Raw genomic sequence first — 25,856 nt, 5'->3', positions numbered from 1 at the left:
GAAACTCGAGACTACAATGGAGGCGTTTCAGGAGTTCAGAAACACTGATATAGAGAATAACTTTTTCATGCTCAAAGTCAGAGAGCAACATTACACACTAAAGAATGGTGAACATGGAAAATAGGACTCCATTTAATTCTTATAATTCACATTCCTAATATAACCGCAGTAAACGCTAGTTTTAGGAAAGGAAAAGAGTGTTTCCAGCAGTTGAGCCCTGGCACACTTACAAACGTGATGCTGTAATCTCCAGGCCAGTGTGTGGCAGCACCTTTCATTTCCACAGGATTACCCAGCACACACACACACACACACACACACACACACACACACACACACACACACACACGCGGAGCAGAAGCCAGAGCCACACCAGAGCGCTGCACGGCACAGATAACTCAGCATTTCTGTTGTCCCATGTTCCTGCTCGTCCCGAACGCCATGTAAAGCCCCAGAGAGAGGCTCATCACAGCTCACCTTGTTCCTCTGCCACGTTTATTGTCACATTTTGTTTTATTTGCAGGCGCAGGGATTTGAGCTCCGTTCCTGCTGTGATGTCTGTAGCCCAACACAGTTCAAACACACACACACACACACACATTATCGCAGCCATTAAACACACTATCGTAAAATAATCCTCAATCAAACATCTGCGGATAAAACGGCAAACAAATCCCGCTGAGCCAAAGAACAAGCCACCGAAAAAAAAAAAAAATCGCCGCACAACCAAACCGTAAAGAGTCAACAGAGGTATTAGCATTAATGCTGCAGCGTTATAGAGCAAACACAACAATAAACTCTTTTGCATTGGACAGACACACTGATAGTGTAATGCTCTCTGGGCCTTGAAGCGTTTGTATTTGTCCAATTGCATTTCTTCCACTGTCTTACCATAAACAGAGCGCCGGCCCGCGTACGGGAACATGACTAGCGTTTCTCTGGCCAGTTCTGTCAAACACTATAAAGCATAATGCGCATTATTGAAGGATATGGAGATAGAAAGCTAGTCGTGTGTAACTAACATGGACTATAGCTTGGCTAGCCATGATGTGAAAACCTACGGAGGAAAAGTGAATTGCTCTTTAAAGCAGGTCTCAGTCGTTTCATTATGAATCAACTTTGTTTGTTGAGAAATAATGACTAATAATGAGTCAAAAGTTGACGTACAGTAAGAGTGCAGAACTATGAGAACGATGTCTGAGCTCATAATCACATCTGTTAATGGCTTCAATCACTTCTGAATCTCTAGATGAGAAATACACACAATGTTATACCAATACAATTATATATAAAAAATAATAAAATAACTAACAAAAAATAAATTAAAAATAATTTGTTTTATTTTTGGTGTGAGATGTGACCTGGACTTTTTAAAAAAAAATTATTATTACTTTTTTTTACTTTTTGTGTGAATAAAGAATATGCCATATGAAAGAATCACAAATGAAATCCATAATTTATTTTTATTAGGCAATGAAATGGAAATCAAATGGAGATGCTGTAGTCTCCAGATGTTTGTCCTGAAACCCCAAAATAAAAAATTAATAAAAAATCTATTAAATATGGCTTTTTTAGTCAAATTTAAGTAAAAAAATTATTTTATTGTATTATTAAGTCCCTTTTAATTGATAGATTTGGCTTAAAGAAAATGAAGCTTTAAGATTTTATTTTATAATTAAGCCAAATTTAATAGATTTTATTATTATTATTATTTGTTTTTTATTTTATTTTTAAAAACATCAGGAGACTTCAGCATCTGTATTTGATTTTCATTTCATTGCCTAATAAAAATAATTGACAGATTTCATTAGTAGTGATTCTAGTGAATCTCACACAAAACAACAACAACAACAACAACAACAACAACATATCCAGGTCAAATTTCACACCAAAAATGAAATAATAATAAAACCAAATAAATAAATAAAATCTTAAGCTTAACTTTTTATTAATTAATTTTCTTTAAGCCAAATTTTTTTTTTTTTTTTTTTTGGTGTGAAATATGAATATAAAATGTTCTTGACGTATTTGACTGGGATTCACCAATTCACAAGCATATGTTACCCAAGCGTCCATAAAGACGGTGAGGCTGTGGGACGGGTCAAGCGGTGCGGGTCCACCAGAGCCTCCATTGTGCTGGAGGTATAAATAGCAGTGGTGCATTCTGATAAAAATATTTCTCTTGCACACAATGGCTGAATTCATGCGTAAGATTCACCCAACTAAGCAGGACAGTGTGTGTGAGGGCCGAGCGGTCACAAGCTGCCAATGAGACACGCACAGGACACAACTGTGAGAGAACAGCGTGGCGTTTATGTCTCTCGCCCCGCCGAGATGCCAGCGCGCACATTAATAACCTTGGGATTGAGTTCAGGAGCTCCAGACATTGCGCTTTTCCACATCAGTCACATGGCACCATCAACACCTTTTTATTATCTCATTTTCTGCTTATCGTCCCCTCGCTCACCCCGTTCTGCCAGGACTCACGCTCCTCTGAGACCAGCCCGGCGTCCCAGTTCATATACTTCTGCTGCGCACTAAAACTGTGTGCTTGGCCAGTGATGGACAGGACAACTTCAGTTCTGGGCAAGTTATTGGGAACCTTACTTACTGTGGTTTAAACTATTTAAAGTGCAGTCGAGAGACACACCGAGAACTACTTTAAGGTGAGAGATCAAAGATATTTAAGAGGGCAATAACTTTCTAACTAAATAACAAATCACACTTTTTTTATGATACCAAGTGAATCTGAGCAGATTAATTTACATTTAATACCACCAATATAACTGGGAAAAAACATGGAAAGGAAACAATGCTGAGCAGATACGCATATGAGTAAGATTTTGAAAGGCCAGAAAATGTAATCATAATCATAAATCATTATATTAAAATAAAGATAAATAAATAATGCATTGTCGACATACAATATACCTTAAAATTATACTAAACATACCAATATATCACCTTCTCTTATAGGAAAACAAAATAAAAACTATAAAACTTTTTTTTTTAAATACACACACACACACACACACACACACACACACACACACATATACATACATATATATATTATAATTTTTTTGTATAAATAATATATATTTTTAGTATAATTATATACAGCATATATATATATATATATATATATATATATATATATATATATATATATATATATATATATATATATAAATAGTTTTTTTTCCTTAGTATAATATATATTTCTAGTATAATTATAAAAACTAAAGATATATTTTAAGATGTTAAAAATAAATTATTGTATATATATGCTGTATATATATATATATATATATATATATATATATATATCTCATACAATTTATTTTTAACATCTTAAAATATATATATTTTTTATAATTATACTAGAAATATATATTATACAAAAAATAAAATATATATATATTTATATGCTGTATATAATTATACTAAAAAAATATATTAATTTATAAAAAAAAGTATAATATATATATGCTGTATATATATATATACAGTGTATATATATATTTTTTTTTTGTATAATATATATTTTTAGTATAATTATAAAAAATCTATATTTTAAGATGTTAAAAATACATTTTATGATATATATTATATATATAGGCCTATATTAAAAACATTTTTTTTGTTATTTAAATATATATATATATATATATTTAATGTCAACAATGCACGTTTTATCTATATAATTTTTTACATATCTCTTGACATACAGTATACCTCAAATTACACACACACTTCCGGACTGTCATACTATAGTTGAGACGCACGAACCCTAATCTTGCGCTCTCTATAGTCAGTGTATTATGTAAATGCTGATGTGCGATCAGCTGATATCTTTGTCAGCGCTGTCTCCAGATCAGTGCTCTGCCCTCTCCGACACGGCCGTTCACTTATCAGTCATCACATCGTTCACTGCCTTTCTCAAACAAGTCAGCAAGTTTGGCTAGAGATACGGCCTCCATTAAACAAACACACAAACTCCTGGACTGTCGCTTACACGGACGCCTGTCAAAACCCGCAGTCTGGGGGCAGATGTTAAACAGCCATGCTTTCTTTCTCACTCTTTCCCATTGTTTTTAAATAAAGATGCTAATCCATTGTTATGGCTTCAGTCTTGAGCGCGTCGAAGTAAAAAACAAAAGCGAGAAACAAACATCTTGATGTCAGGCAGAGGGCTTCAGTGTTCACCAGACAAAGCATTATTGTTTCCTTCTCCACCGCCCTCCTGAATCTGGCACCGGCTCAGCTCTGGCAGACAGTGTCACGCAGATCAATTCAAAAGATAATACAGTATGTTCAAACCTGTTCTCGTCTGCGAGCGAACGCGTGTGGGGTTTGCGGATGTACGAGTGAAGGAATTGGACCCGCCGTATGCGCGTCAAGTCCATCTGTTGGCTGAAATATATTAATGCGTTCGCACAGCATATGTGAATCTTCTGCAACAATAAGCAAAAAAAAAAAAAAAAACAGGCCAAAAATAGGCCGAGAACGGACTGCCTTTTTGGATATCTTACTATGCAAATAGACTGGCTCCCGGTATTTATTCAAATGGTCTTGGCGTGGAGGAAGAGAAAACGAGGCCAGAGCCCCAGATGAACTCGAAACACATCCGTTCCACACAGATGTGGTCAAGCAAACACTCCTCATGCCTTCATCCTCAGGCTACACACATATCTCATGCGTCGCAAACACGACCTGACCTCCACAGCTCAAGGGGGCGATAGAGAGCGTCTCCTTCACACATCTGTGCCATTACACCATTAAAGGGTTAGATCACCCCAAAAAAGTAATGACTCTCCCTCATGTTGTTCTAACACCGTCAGACTTTCCTTCATCTTCCGAACACAAATGAAGATATTAGTGATTACATCTGAGCGCTGTCTCACTCCTCCATAGGTCAAACACAAAAATATTGACTTATTCGTAGGCTCGTAGAACATAGGCTCACTATTGGCCAGCATCACACGCATCACACACATGACCAGCGTCAGCCAATAGTGAGCCTCCGTTCAGAAGCGCTGCGCTGTTACACATGTGAACTCACTCAGAGACACACACAGAAGAACATCAAGAGTTCAACAAAGTCGTTATTTTTGTGGTTTTTTTTGCGCACAAAAAGTATTCTGGTCACTTGATAAACTTAAGGTTGAGCCGCTGTAGTCACTCGGACTATTGTAAACATCGTCTTTACTAACTTTCTGGGCCGGCAAGTTTCAATTACAACAGAAGCCTCTGGAGGAGTGAGACACTCTCAGATTTAATCACTAATATCTTCATTTGTGTCCCGAAGATGAAGGAAAGTCTGACGGGGAGCAACACGAGGGAGAGTCATTACTGACAGAAGTTATTTTTGGGTGAACTAACCCTTTAAAGCAAGGCTGTGCAGTTTCGGGAATTTCTTCGCTGTATTCTCGCAGGTTTCTCTATAGAGCGCCCCCTACAGCTTCGGGAATAGATATTTGACAACACTGTTTTAAAACTCGTTGGCGACTCTCAGATACCAAATGCTAGTAGATCAACGACATTCAACCCTGAAAAAGGTAATATAACCATTGCAATGACTCCGAAGCTGTTCGGTTACGGTAAAAAACCTGCATAGATCTCCTTTAACAGCAATGATTCCCCTCAAACTGTTGCTTTGCCATGAACGTACCGTAGAATAATCATTTGTTGATTCACGTGCGGCTAAATAAAGATATTGTTACACACGTTCATGTTTCTCAACTGTTGTGTGACGTGTCTTGTCTTGTCGGATTGCAACATGTGAATGTATAGAGCTGCTTGTGTGTGAACAATTCCCCTCAGGGATCAATAATGATCGTCTGTTTGTCTATCTATCTATCTAGACATCTCTAGCCAGAGACAAAAGGAGTTGTTACTGTACATGCGGGCCTTTAAGAAACCTGCTAAACAACATGCATGACAACATGAAGAAGTTCCCTGTGAGTTTTACAATACACTGCGGCCACAGAAAGCATTGCCTACGCCACAATCTCTAGATTTCTTGATAGTTCTAGTCAATGCATTAGAAATATCGAAAGTGTCATTTATTGTAAATATCGTGTGCACTTTGTGTGCATCTTTTTAAAACACTTTACTTAAAGCCTTTATGTATAATGCATTATTTGAATGCATTAGTTATGCACCTCATAATGCATTGTATGGTCTACATGAATAATTATAATACAGTAAAACACTTATCTATTAATTGAACACAGCTTTAGAAAGTATAATGCATTAAAACACATCGCAAACTTCAGATGTAACAAGGAATATGTAACTATTATAATGCATTTAACTGTGGATACAATTATTTATGAAAAGATATAATGCACATTATTAATATCTATGCATTATACAAACATTCTCTGATACTAACCTACTATGTGACAATCAACTGTACCCAAAAACAGCTGAAAATTACTATGTCAATAACTTTGTCTAGGGAATATTTGCAAGGAAAAAGCAGGACTTGTCTTATCTGGTGGCCCGTGACTAGGTTAACATTCAAGAAACCTGAAGGAAAACACACAAACAAACACACAAACACACACACAAACACACACACAAACACACACACAAACACACAAACACAGACCCAGGTCGATTGCATCAATTCAAACAAAGAGCCGCGATCCTGCAAGGAGCCCTCGACACACAAGCAACCGATGAGGAAACGCTAGTCCATTCATTACAAGCGTGTGATTGAGATTTAATTCAAAGCTGGAGTTTAATTGCTAATATCAGAGAGTAATTAAGCAGATAAATCATGCCTGATCTTATTGAATTATAGATTAAAACTGCATAAAACCTGCAAATTGTACATGTCAGCTCCAACAGCACTCTTAATTAATTAATGTACAAGTTTGCTTTAAAACAGCAAAAATATATCAAGCTTTTGAAGCGTCTGAGGAACTTCGATCGCTTTACGGCAAATATAGCGGAGGATCATCGAGGGTCACAGAGGCAGACCGATAAAAAATACTTTATAAACTTTGTCATCGTAACATTGAACAAAGCGGAGCGTAATGAAGCGCTTCAGAAATATCACGGTGGGACATTGTGGCCATTTATAATTGTTGGAGGGGACGGTAACACTTTACAATAAGGTTCATTAGTTCATGTATCAACTAACATGAAGTAACCATGAGCAATACATTTGTTACTGTATTTGTTCATCTTTGTTAACGTTAGTTAATAGAAATACGGCTGTTCATTGTTAGTTCATGTTAGTTCACTGTGCATGAACTAACGTGCACAAGATTTTAATAAAGTATTAGTAAATGTTGAAATTAACATTAACAAAGATTGATAAATGCTGTATACGTGCAATTCATTATTAGTTCATGTTAACTAATGTAGTTAACTAATGTTAACTAACGAACCTTATTGTAAAGTGTTACCGAAGGGACTTATCACAAGGGTGAGTAAAATGTGCCAAACTTGCAACAAACGGACATAAGTGACCCTGGACCACAAAACCAGTCACATGGGTCACTTTTATGAAATTGAGATGTATACATAATCTGAAAGCTGAATAAATAATCTTTCCATTGATGTATGGTTTGTTAGGATAGGACAATATTTGGTCGAGACACAACTATTGAAAATCTGGAATCTGAGGAGCAAAAAAATGTAAACATTGAGAAAATCTGCTTTAAAGTTGTGCATTTATGTTCACGATTGTGCTGCATTCACTCACAAAAATACATGTTTTATATATTTACGGTAGGACATTTACTAAATATCTTCATGGAACATGATCTTAATATCCTCATGATTTTTGGCATAAAAGAAAAACGGATCATTTTGACCCATACAGTGTATAGTTGCTATTGCCACAGATATGGTTTTGTGATCCAGGGTCACATATGTGGGACAATACATGTCCAAAAGGTTGCAGAACACAAGGAGGGAGAGAGAAGAGCAGGACCGGACCGCCTCTGTACGCCGTGGGCGAAGGCTTTCTGACGCTGCCATTGGCTGCAGTTAAATTGAAATATTTCTCAGCGTGTGTCAGAAGCATGCAGAATGGTAATTATGACAGATCTGATTAAGCGGGCGAGTCGGGGGCCGGGCGAGGCGGCTCCGGGCTGCAGGTGCGACCTTGTGCATTCCTGCGTGTGTAAATAAAATTAATTACAAGCATGGGGGCGCGCGGCGCGTGACATCGCTACGTGCGGGGAGTCCCACGGGGGGGACCCTAATGGAATATTTTCCCGGAGTCTAATAATACAGTTGGTATTGACTTGAGGTAATTAGGGGGATCATTAAAGCCGCTTTTCCCGGCGTATTTGCCTGCCTGATCAGATTAGCGAGAATGGGCCTCAGAACAAGCCCTGTGTGGTCTGACAGAGGAGAACGAGAGAAACCTGGGCCACCTCTAACACGAGAGAGAGAGAGAGAGAGAGAGAGAGAGAGAGAGAGAGAGAGAGGAGAGAGAGAGAGAGAGAGAGAGAGAGAGAGAGAGAGCGAGAGAGAGAGAGAGAGAGAGAGAGAGAGAGAGAGAGAGAGAGAGAGAGAGAGAGAGAGAGAGAGAGAGAGAGACAAGACTTGCTGGTCACCGCGACAGGAACAAGAACCCAATCCGTTAAACGACAAGGAAAAAGGTTCGTTTGGAAGAGAGAGAGCGCTGCGATAAATCAGACGCGAAATTAATTTCCCAGACATCTGGTCTCTGGCTCACGAATATTGTGTCTTTAATAATACAGGGGGAACTGCAGCTGTTTCCCAGGCAACCTAATAACCAGGCAGCCAGATAAATAAATAAATCAATTAATAAACAGTCATGGCCCTATTTCCGCTCTCCGAGGCCCGGCGCTCCCATCTGCCTCACACACGCCCCTGGGAGACGGAGAATTCATAACCGTAAACAAACAACTCTTCCAAACCAAGCACGATAATGAAAAATATATATTCTCGGTGAAATTATAGGGGCCGGTCGTGCAGGAGGAGGGAGGAGCGATCTTCCCTATAGGAGCGTAATTTCATTCGCATCCGGCTTCGGGTTCTCGGGTCTTAATGAAAGTAAATGCGTTTACATCTGCCCTCTCTTTCTAACATTAGCCCTCTTTTGGAAAGGCATATTTTGTCTTAATGCAAAAAAAAAAAAAGATGTATCATCTCCCATTCACCACTATAGAAGCTGAGCGTGCGATGATCATGACTATAGAAATAGACTAGAGATATGTGGAAAGAGTGCATGTTCTGCCGTTTAGATCACAGCATTGAACTATGATGTGCAGGAAAAGTCTCTACAAGTGTGGAGTGCAGGATGATAATGTCATCAATATCGTCCGTCGTTTTACAGGATAAGAAAGACTGATGTTGTCATTCGACTGCAGGTTAGCCGATGACCAATACAATACCTAATAATATTTAATGAGCTATATATATATATATATATATATATATATATATATATATACACACACAAAAAACTTATGCAAAATAGAATTTGATGGTAGCCAATTAAATCCTGCTAAAATGTATAATGCAAGTGTTGTTGTTTTTTATATATATAATTACATTTAATTTGAAACCAGGAAATCGAAGATAATATAATAATAATAAAAAAAATTTTTTTTATTTATTTACTAACATTATGTTTATATATTTTACTTTTTAAAGTGTAAAAATGTAAAAATAAATAAATAAAACGGCTAAATAACTCAATATTAAATCAAAAACTTTTTTTAAATCCCGAAATGTTATCATTAGGATATTTAAAAATATATATTTTAGCCATTTTATAATGTTTTATTTATTTATTTACTTGCATTATGTTTATATATTTTACTTTTTAAAGTGTAAAACTAAATTAAACATAAAATGGCTGAAAAACACTCAATATTAAATAAAAAACTTTTTTTTTAAATCCCGAAATGTTATCATTAGAATGCTGAATAAATGCTGGGGTTATGTTGGCAAGGCAAGAGGGGGACACACACCGAATATGTCAATCAATCGACAAGCCATGGTTATGATCTCAAAAATGGACGATATATCGGGCGACCACCAGCTAAAATTACAATTACAATTTTGTATTGATATACACTGTCTATCCTGCACATTTTAATATCTCTCTCTTTTTTTCGCGACCCACTGTTGCCCCCCTCGAGAGCAGCGAGCCAGGCGCTCAGTGACAGATGGCACAGCCTCCTCTACCCCCCTTCACACACACACACACACACACACACACACACCGGCCTATCGCCTGCCCCCCTGTACTGCGGCAGATCACTGACATTCTGTCTCATTAGAGCCCTGCTAATTACCACAGCCTCTTCCAGGAGAGCGAGAGACACCGAGAGAGAGAGAGAGAGAGAGAGAGAGAGAGAGAGAGAGAGATAGATAGATAGAGAGAGAGAGAGAGAGAGAGAGAGAGAGAGAGAGAGAGAGAGATAGAGAGAGAGAGAGAGAGAGAGAGAGAGACACACACGGGTCACTCTGAGGGAATGGCTCTGGGTTCTGAAGGGCTTGTCATCTGACAACAGGGGCCGTGACTGTATTCGCCATCAGAGGGTGTCAGCACAACTCCCACAATGCCCTTCTTCCCTGTATTCTCTCTGAATGCCAGTTCAGCGCTGTCATGTCTGTATTAGTGGCGTTTGCAAAGTCATACGTCACTACTACTATTGCTCATAGTCAGAGTTGGGGATAGCAGACCTCTAAACCTACGTATTCAACCAAAACTGCCCTCGTTTACGTAACACTCGTTCCTGGTCTTACTGTGAATGATTCATCAATGCATGTTTTGCCAAATTATATGTGAAATATGTGTATTCATCATTTTGAATAGACTTTCTCCATTTTATACTAACATTCAAAAAGTTTGGGGTCAGTACGTGTTTTTTTGTTTGTTTTTTTTGCAAGAAATTACTATTATTCAGCGAGAATTAAATTGCTCAAAAGTAACGGTAACATTTATAATGTAACAAAATATGTCTATTTCTAATGAATGCTGTTCTTTTGAACTCTCCATTCATCAAAGAATCCTGAAAAAATGCATCAGTTTCCACAAAAATATTAATTATTATTCCACAATAATAATCATAAATGTTTCTTGAGCATCAAATCATCATATTATACTGATTTCTGAAGGATCATGTGACACTATAATACAGCTTTGATCACATGAATAAATTACACTTTACTATATATTCACATAGAAAACAGCTATTTTAAATTATAATAATATTTCACAATTTTACTGTATTTTTGAATAAAAAAAAAAACTCCCACTCCCAAACTTTTCACCAATATATCCTCAGAAATGCATTATATTATGCAAGTAAAGCGATTGTGATTAGTGCATCATTAACTAAACGTAATACGCACCATATGAATGATACTTTGAATAAATATAGGAGATAATATCCTGCACTGACGAAGAAAAGCAGGAGATTTCACCACTAAGCTTGCATTCACCTCCAAAACACCAGGATGTCTCGAACACTGCACTGAACGTCGAGCGCACAAATGGACAGTTCATGCTTTTCTTGTTCAGTCTAGCTGCAGAAACGCTGGTGTTTCTGTGGTGCAGGAGGAGAAATTAATTGAAATGCTACTCGGAATATGAAAGTGCCACCAAATAGATAAAGCCTGGCACTCTCGTCCTGTATGGATGTGTGCCCAGAGAGGGGGACGGCATGGCTCCGATCCAGTGCCCATCCCCCAGTAAACAGCACACACACACACACCGTACACACAGCTACATGAGTAAGCAGGTACACACGCTCACACACACATGCGACTGTTCTCTTTAACCCCCTCAAACTAGTGTTTACGGCGTGTAAAGCCCAGGGGACGAGCGCTCTCATGGAGGTTAGATCCGGGCCGGTTCTGGAGCCCCGCGGCGTCGGAAGCCAAACCCGAATCCGGTGCCAGATCTCGAGCGTGTGCTGCGGATAGAGCCACCTCCGATTCGGCTGAGGATTCCTGCACTGAATGAATCCGACACGCCACGCAAGATAACCATACGGCACAACGCCGTCCAGGACCAACAAACAGAACTAACAGTTTGCAATAAGGTTCAATTTGTTTACTATATTAGTGTAATATAGTTTACTAATATTCATGTTCAGACCAAGCGCAACCTTCCGGTCTCTCGAATCCAAGTGTGACCTAAACTGCAGTTCATCGACTGGCCACTAGAGACAGGCTCCAAAACGTTACAGCTGAAATTATGCGTTTACAGTCTGGTACAAAAAGTGGTTGTTCTATATAGCTAATATAGCCCTTCATGACAACATTTTTGTATAACTCATTCGTTTAAATTATATTAAGCCTTAAAGTTCTGCATAATTAAGGGCGTGGCCATTTGAGTGACAGGTGGATTGCCGCTGATGTCACTACTAGCCGTTTGTCTGCTGTGTGTTAGCGTCACGTCGCCTCAGCTAATCCGCCTCGCTGCACATTTCCCGTTACGAGATGGCGACGGCCGGCCTCCGCCCACTTTGGGCTTCAAAAATGCTCTTCAGAAACACTACGTCCATATTTTTTTACAGTCTATAGCTAAGTTTTCATCCACTTGTCAATCGAATTATCTGAAGTTCGGTAAACAAATGCGAATAAAGCTGGTGAAAGTGTGTTTCCATCCAACGGCTTTAAAGCGAAGAAAAACCTGTGCGTAATGACGTCACGCTGTTTTGCGATCAAATTGGTATATCGCATTGATTTGAGACATTTTAAGGCGTTGTTGAGACTGTTTTTGGTTTGTTTACATGTTTTTGGTCCGTGTTGTGTTCATATTTCATTCAAACCGCACCAGTTTGTTTGGAAGCTGAACATACGAGTCTCGGTCCGCTTGTTCGGTGGCACCAGGGTTCAGATCGCAGCGTTCACACTTATTCCAATGAACCGCACTAACAGAGCAATCGCACCAAAGTTCGTTTTAATCCAACCAAACACGCCGAGTGTGAACACACCCTTAGATAACACGAATTAACAGTGAAAAATACTGTCTTAATTTGTTGATTTCAACATTTACTAATAGATATTTCAAATCAAAAGTTGTATTTGGACCTGAGCTGACATTAGGGCCCGTTTCATTTCCCCCAAAATATGAGTAGTAGACAAAACTGAGACATGCAGATCATGCATATATATAAATAGCAGTGTTTTCAAGCTTTAATGTCCACAGACACTAGTCCAGATCATGATTTGATTAAGTTTACAGCCCTACTTTTGATTTATTCACCCATTTTTCAAAATTCTGTGACATTCCACATTAAACTGGAAATTCCATTTTTATAACCAGATTCTGCAATATTGCAATTCCGTAAAAACTATAAACTATAAAAAGTTTTATAACCAATATCTGCAATTCCGCCTGTTTTCCCACATCGCAGAAAAGAAAGAAACGCTGTAACATGAACTAATAATGAGCCGTTGTTAAATGTTAACAAAGATTAATAAATACTGTAACAAACGCATTGCTCATTGTTAGGTCATGTGACTTAATGACACTAACACTAATGAGACCTTATTTTTTTAAAGCGTCACCCAGTTTGTCGTCCGACGTATTTCAGAAATCATAAATTCGACTTCAATCAAAATAAACAATGCATTTTGAATGCTTTTCTACATTCTGATAAACAACAATATACAGGTGAAACTCGGAAAAAATTATATATGGTGCAAAAGTTCATTTATTTCAGTAATTCAACTTAAAAGGTGAAACTAATATATTATATAGACTCATTACATGCAAAGTGAGATATTTCAAGCCTATATTTGTTATAATTTTGATGATTATACAGCTTATGAAAACCCCCGAATTCAAAATTAGAATATTGTGAAAAGGTTTTCATAAGTTGTATAATCATCAAAATTATAACAAATAAAGGCTTGAAATATCTCACTTTGCATGTAATGAGTCTATATAATATATTAGTTTCACCTTTTAAGTTGAATTACTGAAATAAATGAACTTTTGCACCATATTAAACATTTTTGTTGCATAAAAATGCACATTAAAGGCCAGCACTTTTTCACTGCTCTCCTATAGTTTCTCTAACTTTATCAGTGTATTTTAGCATTCATGTGCATCTACAGGGAATGATGGGAAATGTAGTTTCAACCTGTTGCATATTTTCAAGGAAGAATGATCACTTGTCCTCATGAACAACTAAAGTAAATCGGCCAATACCAATGCATGATTCTTTAAAAGACACGCCCACATTTCAAGAGTTTCCCAGCGCTAATAACGGGCTCTCGTCTCGCACGCGGCATCATTCCGACGCGTTCGGCATCGGCACTCGGCACCGGCCGGTCATTGAGCCGTCGGCCCCGTGGGCCCCGTGTGGCGGAGGGGGGGGGGCTGGGAACGGGAAGGAGGGGGACCAGCTGCCCGGGGAGCGCACATTACGAGATGGAGCCGGAGATAAGTGCTCTCCCAGGCCCCTTTCTCAGCTGCGTAATTAGCACAGTTCTTATCTGCTGCTCAATTCACATTCACACCAGCCATGAATGAAGCACACAGGCTCAGGCAGGGCTGGAGAGACACACAGAGAGGGGGCTCTTTTCTCTCAAACCAGCACTTTATACCACAATCTTACTGGAATAAATGCCCCGGTTTGTCTTTTCTCTCCTCCACCCTTCTCGGCTTTGAACTCCCTTCGACAAAAACAGTGGTTTGTGCATCAAACTGTAATTTGGTGAAACAAAAGTATCTGGCACCATAATCAGTGCAATCAGCAAAAACCTGCTGATATTTCCAGATAATTTAGAGCTTTTATTCGCGTTTTCCCCCCTCACATCAGATGCAATTGTGAAAATCTTTAAGTGTGCACATAGATATGTGAAACCTTTAATAATGGGGCTCGCCGTGCGTTTCTTTAATTAGTTTTAATAGGCTAAAACAGACGGTAATGTCTCTCACAGAGGCCTGTGTTCAGCAGAAGGCTGTTCGCTATGTGAGATAACGGTGTGGTCGTTGCACAGCTGAATTATATAAACACATTTGTTTTATGTTGCAACACTGTCTGCTGTTCGCAAACCCACAATAAAGCGGCGCAAGTCATTACGGCGCTGCGCTACCTGAGTGCCAGGCTTAACAAAGCTCTCCTTTTACACTTTTATCTTGCTATCTGGGCCTTCTTTAGACTGTACACAAAAATGTTTGACATGTTTTGTCAACCAGACGCGCGATTGAAGCATGACGGGCTAGTGAAAGTGTGTGTGTGTGTGAGGTTTGAGCTGTACCTGGCTCTTGGAGGCGGCGACCTTGGCGAACATGGCCTGGGACACTTTGGCCCTCTTCATCTCCTGCTGGATCTCGTCGTAGATGGAGGAGTTGATGTTTAACACGCAACTCTCGGATTTACCGTTCCACTCAGACGTCAGAGGGTTGGGCTTGACCTGAAGAAGAAAAAAACTTAATTTTTAGTGTAAAATAGTGTCAAAAATAGTATAAAACCCTATAAAATTACACCAAAAAAGTAAAAAAAACTAACAAAAAAATATTTTTAATTATATACATTCAATTGCATTAAAAAAACATTATAAAAAAAAAAACATAAATATATCCAATATACATGTCTTTTTTTGCTCAGCAAGGTTGCATTTATTTGATACATTTTTAAAAAAATATTATTAACATTAGGCCTATAGAAGAATATATATATTTAATTATATACATCAAATTGCATAAAAAAAATTAATTCAATAAGAAACATAAATATATCCAATATACATGTATTTTTTGCTCAGCAAGGTTGCATTTATTTGATAAAAAATGGTTAAATATTATTAACATTTAAAATAGCGGCTTGCTTTAATACATTTTAAAATGTCATTTATTCCTGTAATGCAAAGCTGAATTTTCACCTCTTATGAAGCAGCACAATTGTTTTCAATATCGATCATGATGATATTTTGATGCTATTTTTTAGGATTCATTGATTAACAATGTTCAAAAAAACTTCTTCTTTTTTTTTACAATAGAATCTTTTGTAACATTATAAATGCCTATTTTCACTTGTGATCAATTTAATGCATCCAAATTGATATGTTGATAATAGATAGATACACACATACTGTAAATGTAGGTTTATAATCAAGAACAAAATTTCACGGTTTCAAAAACAATGTACCATATGTGCACTCACAGGAGAGATGCCCACTGGAATTCTGGGATTCCAGTCTTCTGGTCTCACATTATTACACTCCTCTCTTCTGGGCTGTGAAGAAACACACACACACACACACGTTGGGTTTCCATGTTTTAAGGGGACTTTCCATAAACAATGATTTTTAAACTGCACAAACTGTATATCATATCCCCTAAAACCAGAGAAACCGTCTGCATTTTTACATTAAAAAAAAAAAAAAACATCACTTAGTATGATTTAGTTTTTCTCAGGGGGACCAAAAACATCCACACAAGAACAAGGATTTTGGATATTGCAATCTTTGTGGGGATTGTCGCTATAATGCAAGTAAGGTCTACTTGAACCCCACACGCACACACACGCGCACACACGCACACACATTTCATCAGAATGCTTAGATTGCTCTAGTTCCCACGATCAGATGTATATCACAGTAGCAGATCCTAAAGCACACCATGTGACAAATGATTTCTGCAGCTTGCAAAGATTTCCATAACTTCTGAAGGGCCTGAAACTGAAGAGTGTGTCAGCCATGTACATGTGAAGCATCAGTGTCTAGCTGGAGTTATTCTGTGACCATATCTAATTATAAAGGGACGAGCGTGCGCAAACTTGCACACACACACTGTCTGACGATCCATTAACGTATGAGGGAAACATACCTTCACATCTGTTTTTATGGGCGTCATAAAAGCCTTGCAGCGCTGCGAGACGTGCCACCCTGCTGATTTACAGCAGAAAACCCTGTGAAGATCTCACTCATATCTGTCAGCATCAAGCTGCCCGGCACCAGAACACTTCCCTGTCCTTCGTTTCTAATGCAAAACCTTATCTGATCAAGAGCATGTTCAGCTAAACGCGCGTATAAAGCCGGCATGTTCACGGTAGGTAGGCGTAATATTTATAATATTACATTAATCCAATAAAAAGTACCAATAAGGTTCATTAGTTAACTACCATTAACATGAACTAATGAGCAATACTTCTATAGTATTAATTAAATGTTATTATTTTCAACATTTACTAATACATTATTAAAATCAAAGGTTGTATTAGTTAACATTAGTTAATGCACTGTAAAAAAAAAAGTTGGTTTAACTTAAAAAAGCAAGTTACCTTGTTGCCTTCAAATTTGAGTTCATTGTAATTAAAAATTTGAGTTAATACAATGAAGAAGAATGGTTTAATAAACAGAAACTCAAAATAGTGTTATCTTCACACATTAGTTATCCAAGTTGATTTGACAAAAGATAAAAAGTTGTGATAAATCATGAAAATATTTTTTTACAGTGTGTGAACTAACATGAACAGCTGGATTTTTATGAACTAAAATTAACAAAGATTAATAAATAATGTAACAAATGTATTGCTCGTTGTTAGTTAATAACTAATGTTAACTAATGAACCTTATTGCAAAGCGTTACCCAATAGTCTAATATAATGTAATTCATTGTATTAAATTGAATTATGTGCATTATGCTTATTATAGTAGCAAGTCGTTCACAACATACTAACACCACCAAACTCTACAGGAACCGAAGAGTCAAACTTCCTGCAAGCGTTTTCTGTGAGTAGCGTTTCAAATCAGAGACTAATGATGGTTTAGTTAGGATGCCGCCTATGTAGCACACTAGGTTTTGGAACACAGCCAGTATATGTGTGTGAACCAGTGTATCGATATGCCCTTCCATTTAAAATGTAACCGATTTGTCCAAATATCATCAGATAATGGAGACTTTTGCCGAGCGCTGTACAAGGCTGACGAACCAGGCGCAGTTGCTGAATAATCAGGTTACAGAAGCATCTGATAATGGGATCTGAACAGGAAAGCAGCATCTGGTTTGCACACACACACACACACACACACACACACGCACGCGAGGACATGATGCACGCAAGCGCACACACACACAAATGCGTGCACACTTGAGTGAGCACTGATGACATTTCGGTCTTTACACATTCTGTGTGTGTGTCGGGAGTTTTCTCCTGTATAAAAGACCCTCCTCAGTCCATCACACACAGGAAGGCTTTGTGTTGGATCCACTGAGACACACTCAACTGCGTTTGAAGGAGAGCGTTCTGCATACCTTCCCTGCCCTGCGTGGAGCGCTCTGAGATCTGAAGCGTTTAGTGCAGAGTAGAGATGCACTGATGTACACACACACCAATAACTGTAGAAACACTCATGCATACTCATCATGTAAGGGAAGCTATTTGATATTTGGATAAAGCATCTGCTAAATGCATAACATGTAAAAAATGTTCACTCAAAAGTATATGCATTTATGTACCGATACTTTTGTTATGGTACTCGCAAATAACTGTGAAAAGTGCATACTCATAACTTAAGTCTTAAGGGTTGCATTTCGTATCTCCTTATTTTGTAAAAAAAAAAATGTGTCCATAAATCATTACTATTGGTCACCCTTTATGTCTGTCTGTGGGTTTTGCAAATATTTAACTAATGAAAAGTATTAAAAAGATTGTGACTAAACCCTGTAATTCCATTGGCTCCTCAAACTGTCAGTCAAACCTCATAACTCCACCCGCCTCTATCGTGAATGAAGTGCACACGTCTCTGCTTGTTTGCAATGCAATGATAAATAAAGAACTGGTTGTTTAAGTGTAGCGTTTTATTTACTAAAGAAACACTATAATATATATATATATATATATAGTAATGTTTTAAGTTTTGAGGACCAAAGAGTGTCTTAGTTAAACGTGTCGTCGAGTCATAGCCAGTCTTGTCTTAAATAGTTTGTCCTTTAATAACATGAGATTTTGGCAAAAGGACAGAAAAAAACTGAACGCACACAAAGCTACAATAAACTTTATAATCTGCAAGTTGATGAAAGCATAATGCGATGCATTTACCGCCTCAGATGATGCCGTTCCAGCGACGGACAAAACACAAATATCCAAAATTATCGGAAATTTGCTGGTCAAAAACCTCATAACTCCACTTGAGCTTGATTTTGGTGAAATGTTAATAATATAATGGCGCATACAAGTGTCTGACCATATAAGCCACAATATCAACTTATCAATTAAAAATAGTTTTTATTTTTTATTTTTTTTTAAGTAGTGGTTTTGGAGCAGTTTTTAAAAATCTGCTAAAAAAAATGAATGTAAAAATGCTTCCTCAAAGGTATCGGTACATCAATGCATCCAAGTTAGTTTTGGTACTCACCAATAACCAATAACTAAGTCCATACTCATAATTTAAGTGTAGCACATTTAAAGATTGTGATCTAAGCTTCTACTAAATGCATAAAATATAAAATATTTTCCACTTTTAATAACAAATGAAATATAGGACAGTATAGCTGACCACTAAAGAATCTGGAATTGCATTGTTAACTCTGTATTCATTACAAACCGAGACTGACGTGCAGTTAGGCACAAATGCACTGTTGCAGATTAAGAGTTCGGTGTGAGGTTATAATGGTGTTCTTGTGGTTAGCGTCGTGTGTGAGCTCCTGAACAACAGATTACTACAATACACTGATTTAAAGCTGCAGTGCATCATTTCCAGGCCACTAGTCGCACCAAAAATAATGACCGTTTCCAAACAGGTTTCCCCCCAGTTTCCATTGGTCGCACACTCTCAAACTCTCTTCATTTGAGCATTTCAACGTCAAAATTACCCACAGTAGCTTTTAAAGTCATTTCCCAGCAGTCAGCGGGGGTCCTCAGGACTGCGGAAAGCAAATACTCTGACGATGACTGATGAAAAGCATACCTGAGCTAATCATTCATTATGCTAGTCAGTGAGCGCACGCTAAATATTACAGTCTGGGTGTTCAGTTCCACCTACATTTACATAAGCGAGAATATAGAATCTATTTAAACTCAACATGACCCCACTTACTTTATTAATTCACGTTTATGGTCATACTGTGAATGATTTATCAGGGCATGTTAATGAATCAGTCATTTTGCTGTGTCTTCTAGTAAAAATAACCACCTTAAAACAACATTTACTTCAGAAGACAAATGGCAAAAAAAAAAAAAAATTATATATATATATATTACAATTAAATAAGCCTTAGAATATATTAACAGCAAATCTGTTTGATCTTGTTTATGCATTAAACAAGAAAAGCAATTGCCAACAGAATAAGAAGAGAATTCCAGATATATTTTCTGTCTTTTTTCTTACAGATTTTGCTAACTAAAATGTATCTGGTTTTAAGAACGCAAATATATTTGACTGGAAACCAAGAGGAAAAAAATGGACCAGAATTTTTGCTTTGTCTTCCAGTAAAAATACATCATAAAACAACATTTGCTTGAGAAGAAATATTGCAAAGAAAAAAAAAAAAGAAAAAGAAAAAATTGGCTTTTTTTCAGAGAATCTATTTAGAGTAAATCTGCTTGATTTATGCATAAAACAAGAATAAAAATTGAAACCAGAGTAAGAAAAATGAACTTAATTCAAGATATATTCTATGTCGTCTTATCTTAATATGTCTCTATAACAGTAATATGTCTCCAAATGCATCTTGTTTTAAGGACGTATAGATATTTTTACTGAAAACCAAAATAAAAAAACTTTTGCCATGCATTAAATGCAAAATACATGCACCGCTTTAATTCTGCAAAGAGCATCCATGTCTGAAAACTCAGTTCAGATGCTTTTGGTAAGAAAAATTACAAATAATTTTTTTTATAAAAAATTAGGCTTGTTTTTAGAGAATCCATTTACAGTAAATCTGCTTGATTTATGCATAAAACAAGGAAAAACAATTAATTCAAGATATTACCTTACAGCGAAATGTATCTTGTTTTAAGTATATATATATATATATATATATATATATATATATATATATATATATATGTTTTTGTTTTTTGTTTTTACTGGAAAACAAGGCAAAAATAAAAACATGCATCAAAAGGCAAAATGCATGCACCGTCTTAATAGCACGAAGTCTGCGGTCAGTGTGTTACCTGTACGGGGCGTAGGGGAGGTGTGCTGATGAGCGGCGCGGGACCCATAGCAGAGGCTGCGGTCAGACTGCGCTCTCTCTCGTCCTGGTAGATCCGGTCTCGCTCCGCTTCCGGCAGCTGGAGGAAGTTCTGCATCGCGCGCAGATTAACCAGGAGCGACTGAGACGCAGTCTTGGGGTCTTCCTCCTTTCTGAGAATCTCGGAGAGAAGACCCTAGAAGAACCAGACGAAAAAAACAAGAGACAGAAATAAATGCATTGTCCTCTTAGAAAAGAGCAATCAGCACAAGAGCAACAATTAAAACACTCTCTCCACTCCATACGTGACACAGCTATTGACCCGCCGCTAAGCTCCGCCCACCTCACAAACTCAACGTCCCCCAGGAATGAACTGGAGATTTCTATTAAAAGTGTTTTTCAGTGAAACATGCTCATGCAGTGCTGATCATTTAATGGAGTTTATGACTTAAATGTGACATTACAAAGCCTGGCTTTACAGAGACGTTAAATTCTACAGTAATTTGATTAAAACTACATAGATTGCAAATGAGAATCGAATGAAACGCTTCTCACAGTCCCTGACAAGAGGAAAGCCTTACTTGAAAGCAACTACATGTTTCTACAATATAATTTCTGCTTACTATATACAAACACAAGAGGACTTCATTTTATTTTATGTGTCATTATTTATAATGTTTGATGTTGACTATGTCTATGTAATCTGTTTATGTTTTTAATGTGTATGTATACAACATTAATTTTGTAATAATAACAACAACCTGCCAGGGACTCCAGATGAAAATTAGTCTGTACGGCTAAATCTGGCTCATTTACATTTGGACATTGTCCTTATGTTCATTAATGTGCATTGTCCCTTTAAAAAAAAATATATATATTTTTTTATTTATTATAAAACTAACTTTTTTTATGTTATTTTTTTTATTCTAACCACACACAAAAACGTTAATTTTTTTAAAGAAATTACATTTATTTGCGCATTCAGTAGATGCTTTTATTCAAAGTCACCAACAAAAGAGAAATGTCATTTAATTTGATTAATTAATACTTTTATTCAGCAAGGATGCATTAAATTGATCAGAAGTGACAGTAAAGGCATTTATAATGTTACTAAAGATTCTATATTAAATAATGCTGTTCATCCGATTCATCAAATAATCCTGAAAAAATTCTTGAGCATCAAATCATCATATTATAGTGATTTCTGAAGGATCATGTGACACTGAAGACTGGAGTAATGATGTTAAAAAATCTGATTTGATCACAGGAATAAATTACACTAAACGAATAAAACGTAACATTTAAAATACTAATAATATTTCAGAATTTTACTGTATTTTTGATCAAATAAATGCAGCCTTGGTGAGCAATATGAGCTTTTGCAACGGGTCAGTAACACTAAATGTAGGGTCAATCACTATATCAAACACAATCAAAGTGTTATTAAAACCGGATAATCTCCAAGACGAGCCTCCAAACCCGCACACACACACACACACTGCGACTGAGACGTGCCTCGACATGCCACCACAATCCTTCACATGCAGAGAAGAATGTCAAATAAATATTTAAGCGCTCTGTGGAAACAAAAGAAAATGCATGTTGCAAATTCTTCACGGCGCAACTAAATACCAATCTGTGCAAACATGGCCGTCATGACGCAGCCACTGATTCCTATCAGTCCAACACCACGTCAGTCACGTCCTGCCGAGCCGAGTTTAATGAGACATTATCTATTATCCACTGTCCCACACACACACACACACTGCTGGCACTCGTCCAGGGACTCAGGCTTAGTCTCACCTGAGGACGGCAGACAGTGGTCAAGGCTTTCGGTTAGAGTTGAGACGTGGGATTTTACTAACAACTAAACCCGCGCACGTCTGACAACTTTCCCAGTATTTGATCGCATGTTCTGGGAGGTTTCAAGTATTGATACGGGGTCATCACATAAATGACCTCCAAATGTCATACAGATACTGTATCCTAACCGCACACATGCTTTCGGCTAAAGTTTGTACATTCATATTTTGGGTTAAAAAGTACAGTGACACTTGATTTATTCAACTAAAAGCCAAACTCATTCTGAGCTTTGATTGCACAATCGACGATTTTATTTACACTAAAATAATTGTATTTTTAGAAATATGGAAGACTTTTTTTTACTCTGTTGACTTAATTTTATATAATTTGTATTTTTTAATAAAATAATCATTTTATTCAGCATGGATGCATTAATTTAATCAAAAGTGACCGTGTTTACAATGTTACAGAAGAGATTCGAAAGATTTAATTAAAAAAAATGACTATAAAATAACTTTATATTCATCTTATTTAACTTTATATTCGTCAATTAATTTTAAAAAAGCATCACGGTTCAACAAAAATATTAAGAAACATTGTTTTCAACATCAATAATGACGTTGTTTTTAAATATTTTACAATGAAAACAGCCATTTTAAATTGCAATAATATTATTTCACAATATTACTGTTTTTACTATATTTATGATTTTTTTTTAAATTCAGCATTCGAACCGTACAGACCCAAAAATGTATAAACAGCAGGGAATGTTAACTATCAAAAACACAGAACAATGAACTAAACAAAGAAACATTAATTATGAGTCAGATATTAATATAATATATCCTTAATAACTTCCACTCAGAATAGTAGTAGACTCAAATAATGATCAGCCATAAATCTGCAGTTACTTTGCCTTGCGTCAGTAAAAATAAATAAATAAATATTCGAAGACAGTCTTTTCTGCATCCAAATATGTTATAGTTCTTGTTGAGTGCAAACCTGTGCAATATGAGGTTCATCTCATGCACAATAACGTACTGTACCACTAACAATGAGGAATGAGTTTTTGACTGGAAAATGCAATGATTTGCATGAGCAATAATAATAATAATAGTGATGTTAATACTGCTAATAAGTGTCCTGTCCCGGCTCAGGTCACGTGCAAACCAAAAGCCATGACTCCAGGAAGATGATGGTTAGTACAGTTTTGGATTGAGAGAAAAGTGCTCGCTGATAACCGCTCATTTCCCGGACGATTGTTCTCTACGTGTTGATCCCACAACAAAAGAAGATAAAGCATGGCGGTCTCAGCGCTCTGCTGTCACTATATTAGCCAGGCATGGTGAATTGTAATGATGTTCAGAGCGTGTAGTGGCAAGCTTCACACCGACATGTCACAGCTGATGTATGGGGCCGGGGATATGATTCAGCATTTATAATCATCAACTAAATTATTTGACAGCCATCTACAAAAACAACATACTTAATGTCTCCAAACCCTGAGCCGTCTCACTGGATACTGCCTACATAGACCACATCCAAACTAGGGACGCACCGATATGAAAAATTTGACCAATACCAATTATTGTTTATACTTGAAAGCCGATAACCGATATATTGGCTGATTAATCTAAATCCAAATTTTTATATCATTTTTTAGAGCCCGATTACACCATTAAAAGCCACATCCCAAGCACACTATGGGCTTTATGCACAGCTGCACTACTTCCTGAACTTCAGCCAGCTCCTTTGTTTCCTGTCTGCCATTATTGGACAAACTGATTAATCCAGGTGTGCCTGACCAACAACAATAATCAGACACACCTGGATTAATCCGTTTGTCCAATAATGGCAGACAGGAAACAAAGGAGCTGGCTAAAGTTCAGGAAGTAGTGCAGCTGTGCATAAAGTCCATTATAGTGATGTTCTCATTATAATTTTATGAAGCCGATATGACAGACTGTTGCACTTTACTATATTTTCCTTTTTTGAAGTGATTCCAATCATATTTTAAGCTATTCAAAACCATCATGTTGAACAGTGCGCATCTGAAGTGTCTCAGCTGAAGGAAATAATACATTCAGCTTTAATATATCGGTCAAGTTTTGTTATCAGGCCGATAACGATAACATTAAAAATTAGCATATATCGTCCGATACCGATACGATGGCCAATATATCATGCATCCCTAATCTAAACTGGAACGCTCTACAGTACAAAAGTGATGTCCGGAGATTTGAAATATCAAAATGAAAATAAATATTAATTGTAGATTTTAAAAAATTGCTTAAATTTTTTTTTTTATCTTAACAGCATTACAATCTTTTTTTCTTTTTTTTAATCTTTTTTAATATTCACACAACAATTAGAAATATGGAATATTTTTTTTAAATCCGTTGACTAAATAGTTTATTTTTTTTATTATATATATTTTTATAATAAACATTTATTTTTAGTTATTTTTTTCACATAATTTATATTTTCTATGCATTCTAGAAAGATTACTTTCCAATTCTCAAATTGAGAAACTCAAACTTTCCAAATTGAGCCATTTAAATAATCTGGTGACGATCCCTGCATTTGACATATCGCAATAAAATCGCAGAAAGACAAAATACCAAAATATCGTTGTATTTTTATAATTTCATCAAAATATATAACACCCACTGTAACGTTTTCCCATAATCTTAGTTGGGATTTCTTGTATATGCTGGATTTCTGTCATTAGTTTATCCACATACTGGATAAAACAGTACGTTTTTAGTTAAACTGCGCTTGTCGGAATGCATTATGGTCTTCATCTGGACAGCATAACACTGCAAACCTTCCGGAATAACTGTTGCATCAGAAGAACACCATAATGCCTTACAATGCTTCCCATGTAGTTTGTGGAGCTCATGTGAGAGGATAAGACTGAAAATTATGCTTGCTTTTTGTAATA

The 25,856-nt window shown here is 36.8% G+C and overlaps 1 protein-coding gene across 12 annotated transcripts in view; it reads right to left on the bottom strand.

Moving 5' to 3' along the window:
• Positions 1 to 25,856, bottom strand: part of satb1b (SATB homeobox 1b) — a 63,373-nt gene that overhangs the window by 7,972 nt on the left and 29,545 nt on the right. For 7 of the 12 annotated variants that reach the window (XM_079627123.1, XM_079627118.1, XM_079627128.1 and 4 more), the window contains 3 exons: positions 21,093 to 21,305; positions 16,134 to 16,205; positions 15,229 to 15,384 (listed from right to left, as the gene is read on the bottom strand). In XM_079627123.1, coding sequence (XP_079483249.1) covers positions 15,229 to 15,384; positions 16,134 to 16,205; positions 21,093 to 21,305 — 441 coding nt within the window. Of the gene's footprint in view, positions 1 to 15,228; positions 15,385 to 16,118; positions 16,206 to 21,092; positions 21,306 to 25,856 lie in introns of all 12 variants that reach the window. The other 5 variants (XM_079627117.1, XM_079627126.1, XM_079627124.1 and 2 more) reach the window with 1 other exon arrangement.

Source organism: Phoxinus phoxinus (assembly GCF_949152265.1).
Source record: "Phoxinus phoxinus genome assembly, chromosome: 10".
NCBI classification, from domain to species: domain Eukaryota; kingdom Metazoa; phylum Chordata; class Actinopteri; order Cypriniformes; family Leuciscidae; genus Phoxinus; species Phoxinus phoxinus.
Note: the sequence above shows the minus strand (reverse complement) of the source record. Positions and strands in the feature narration are given on the sequence as shown.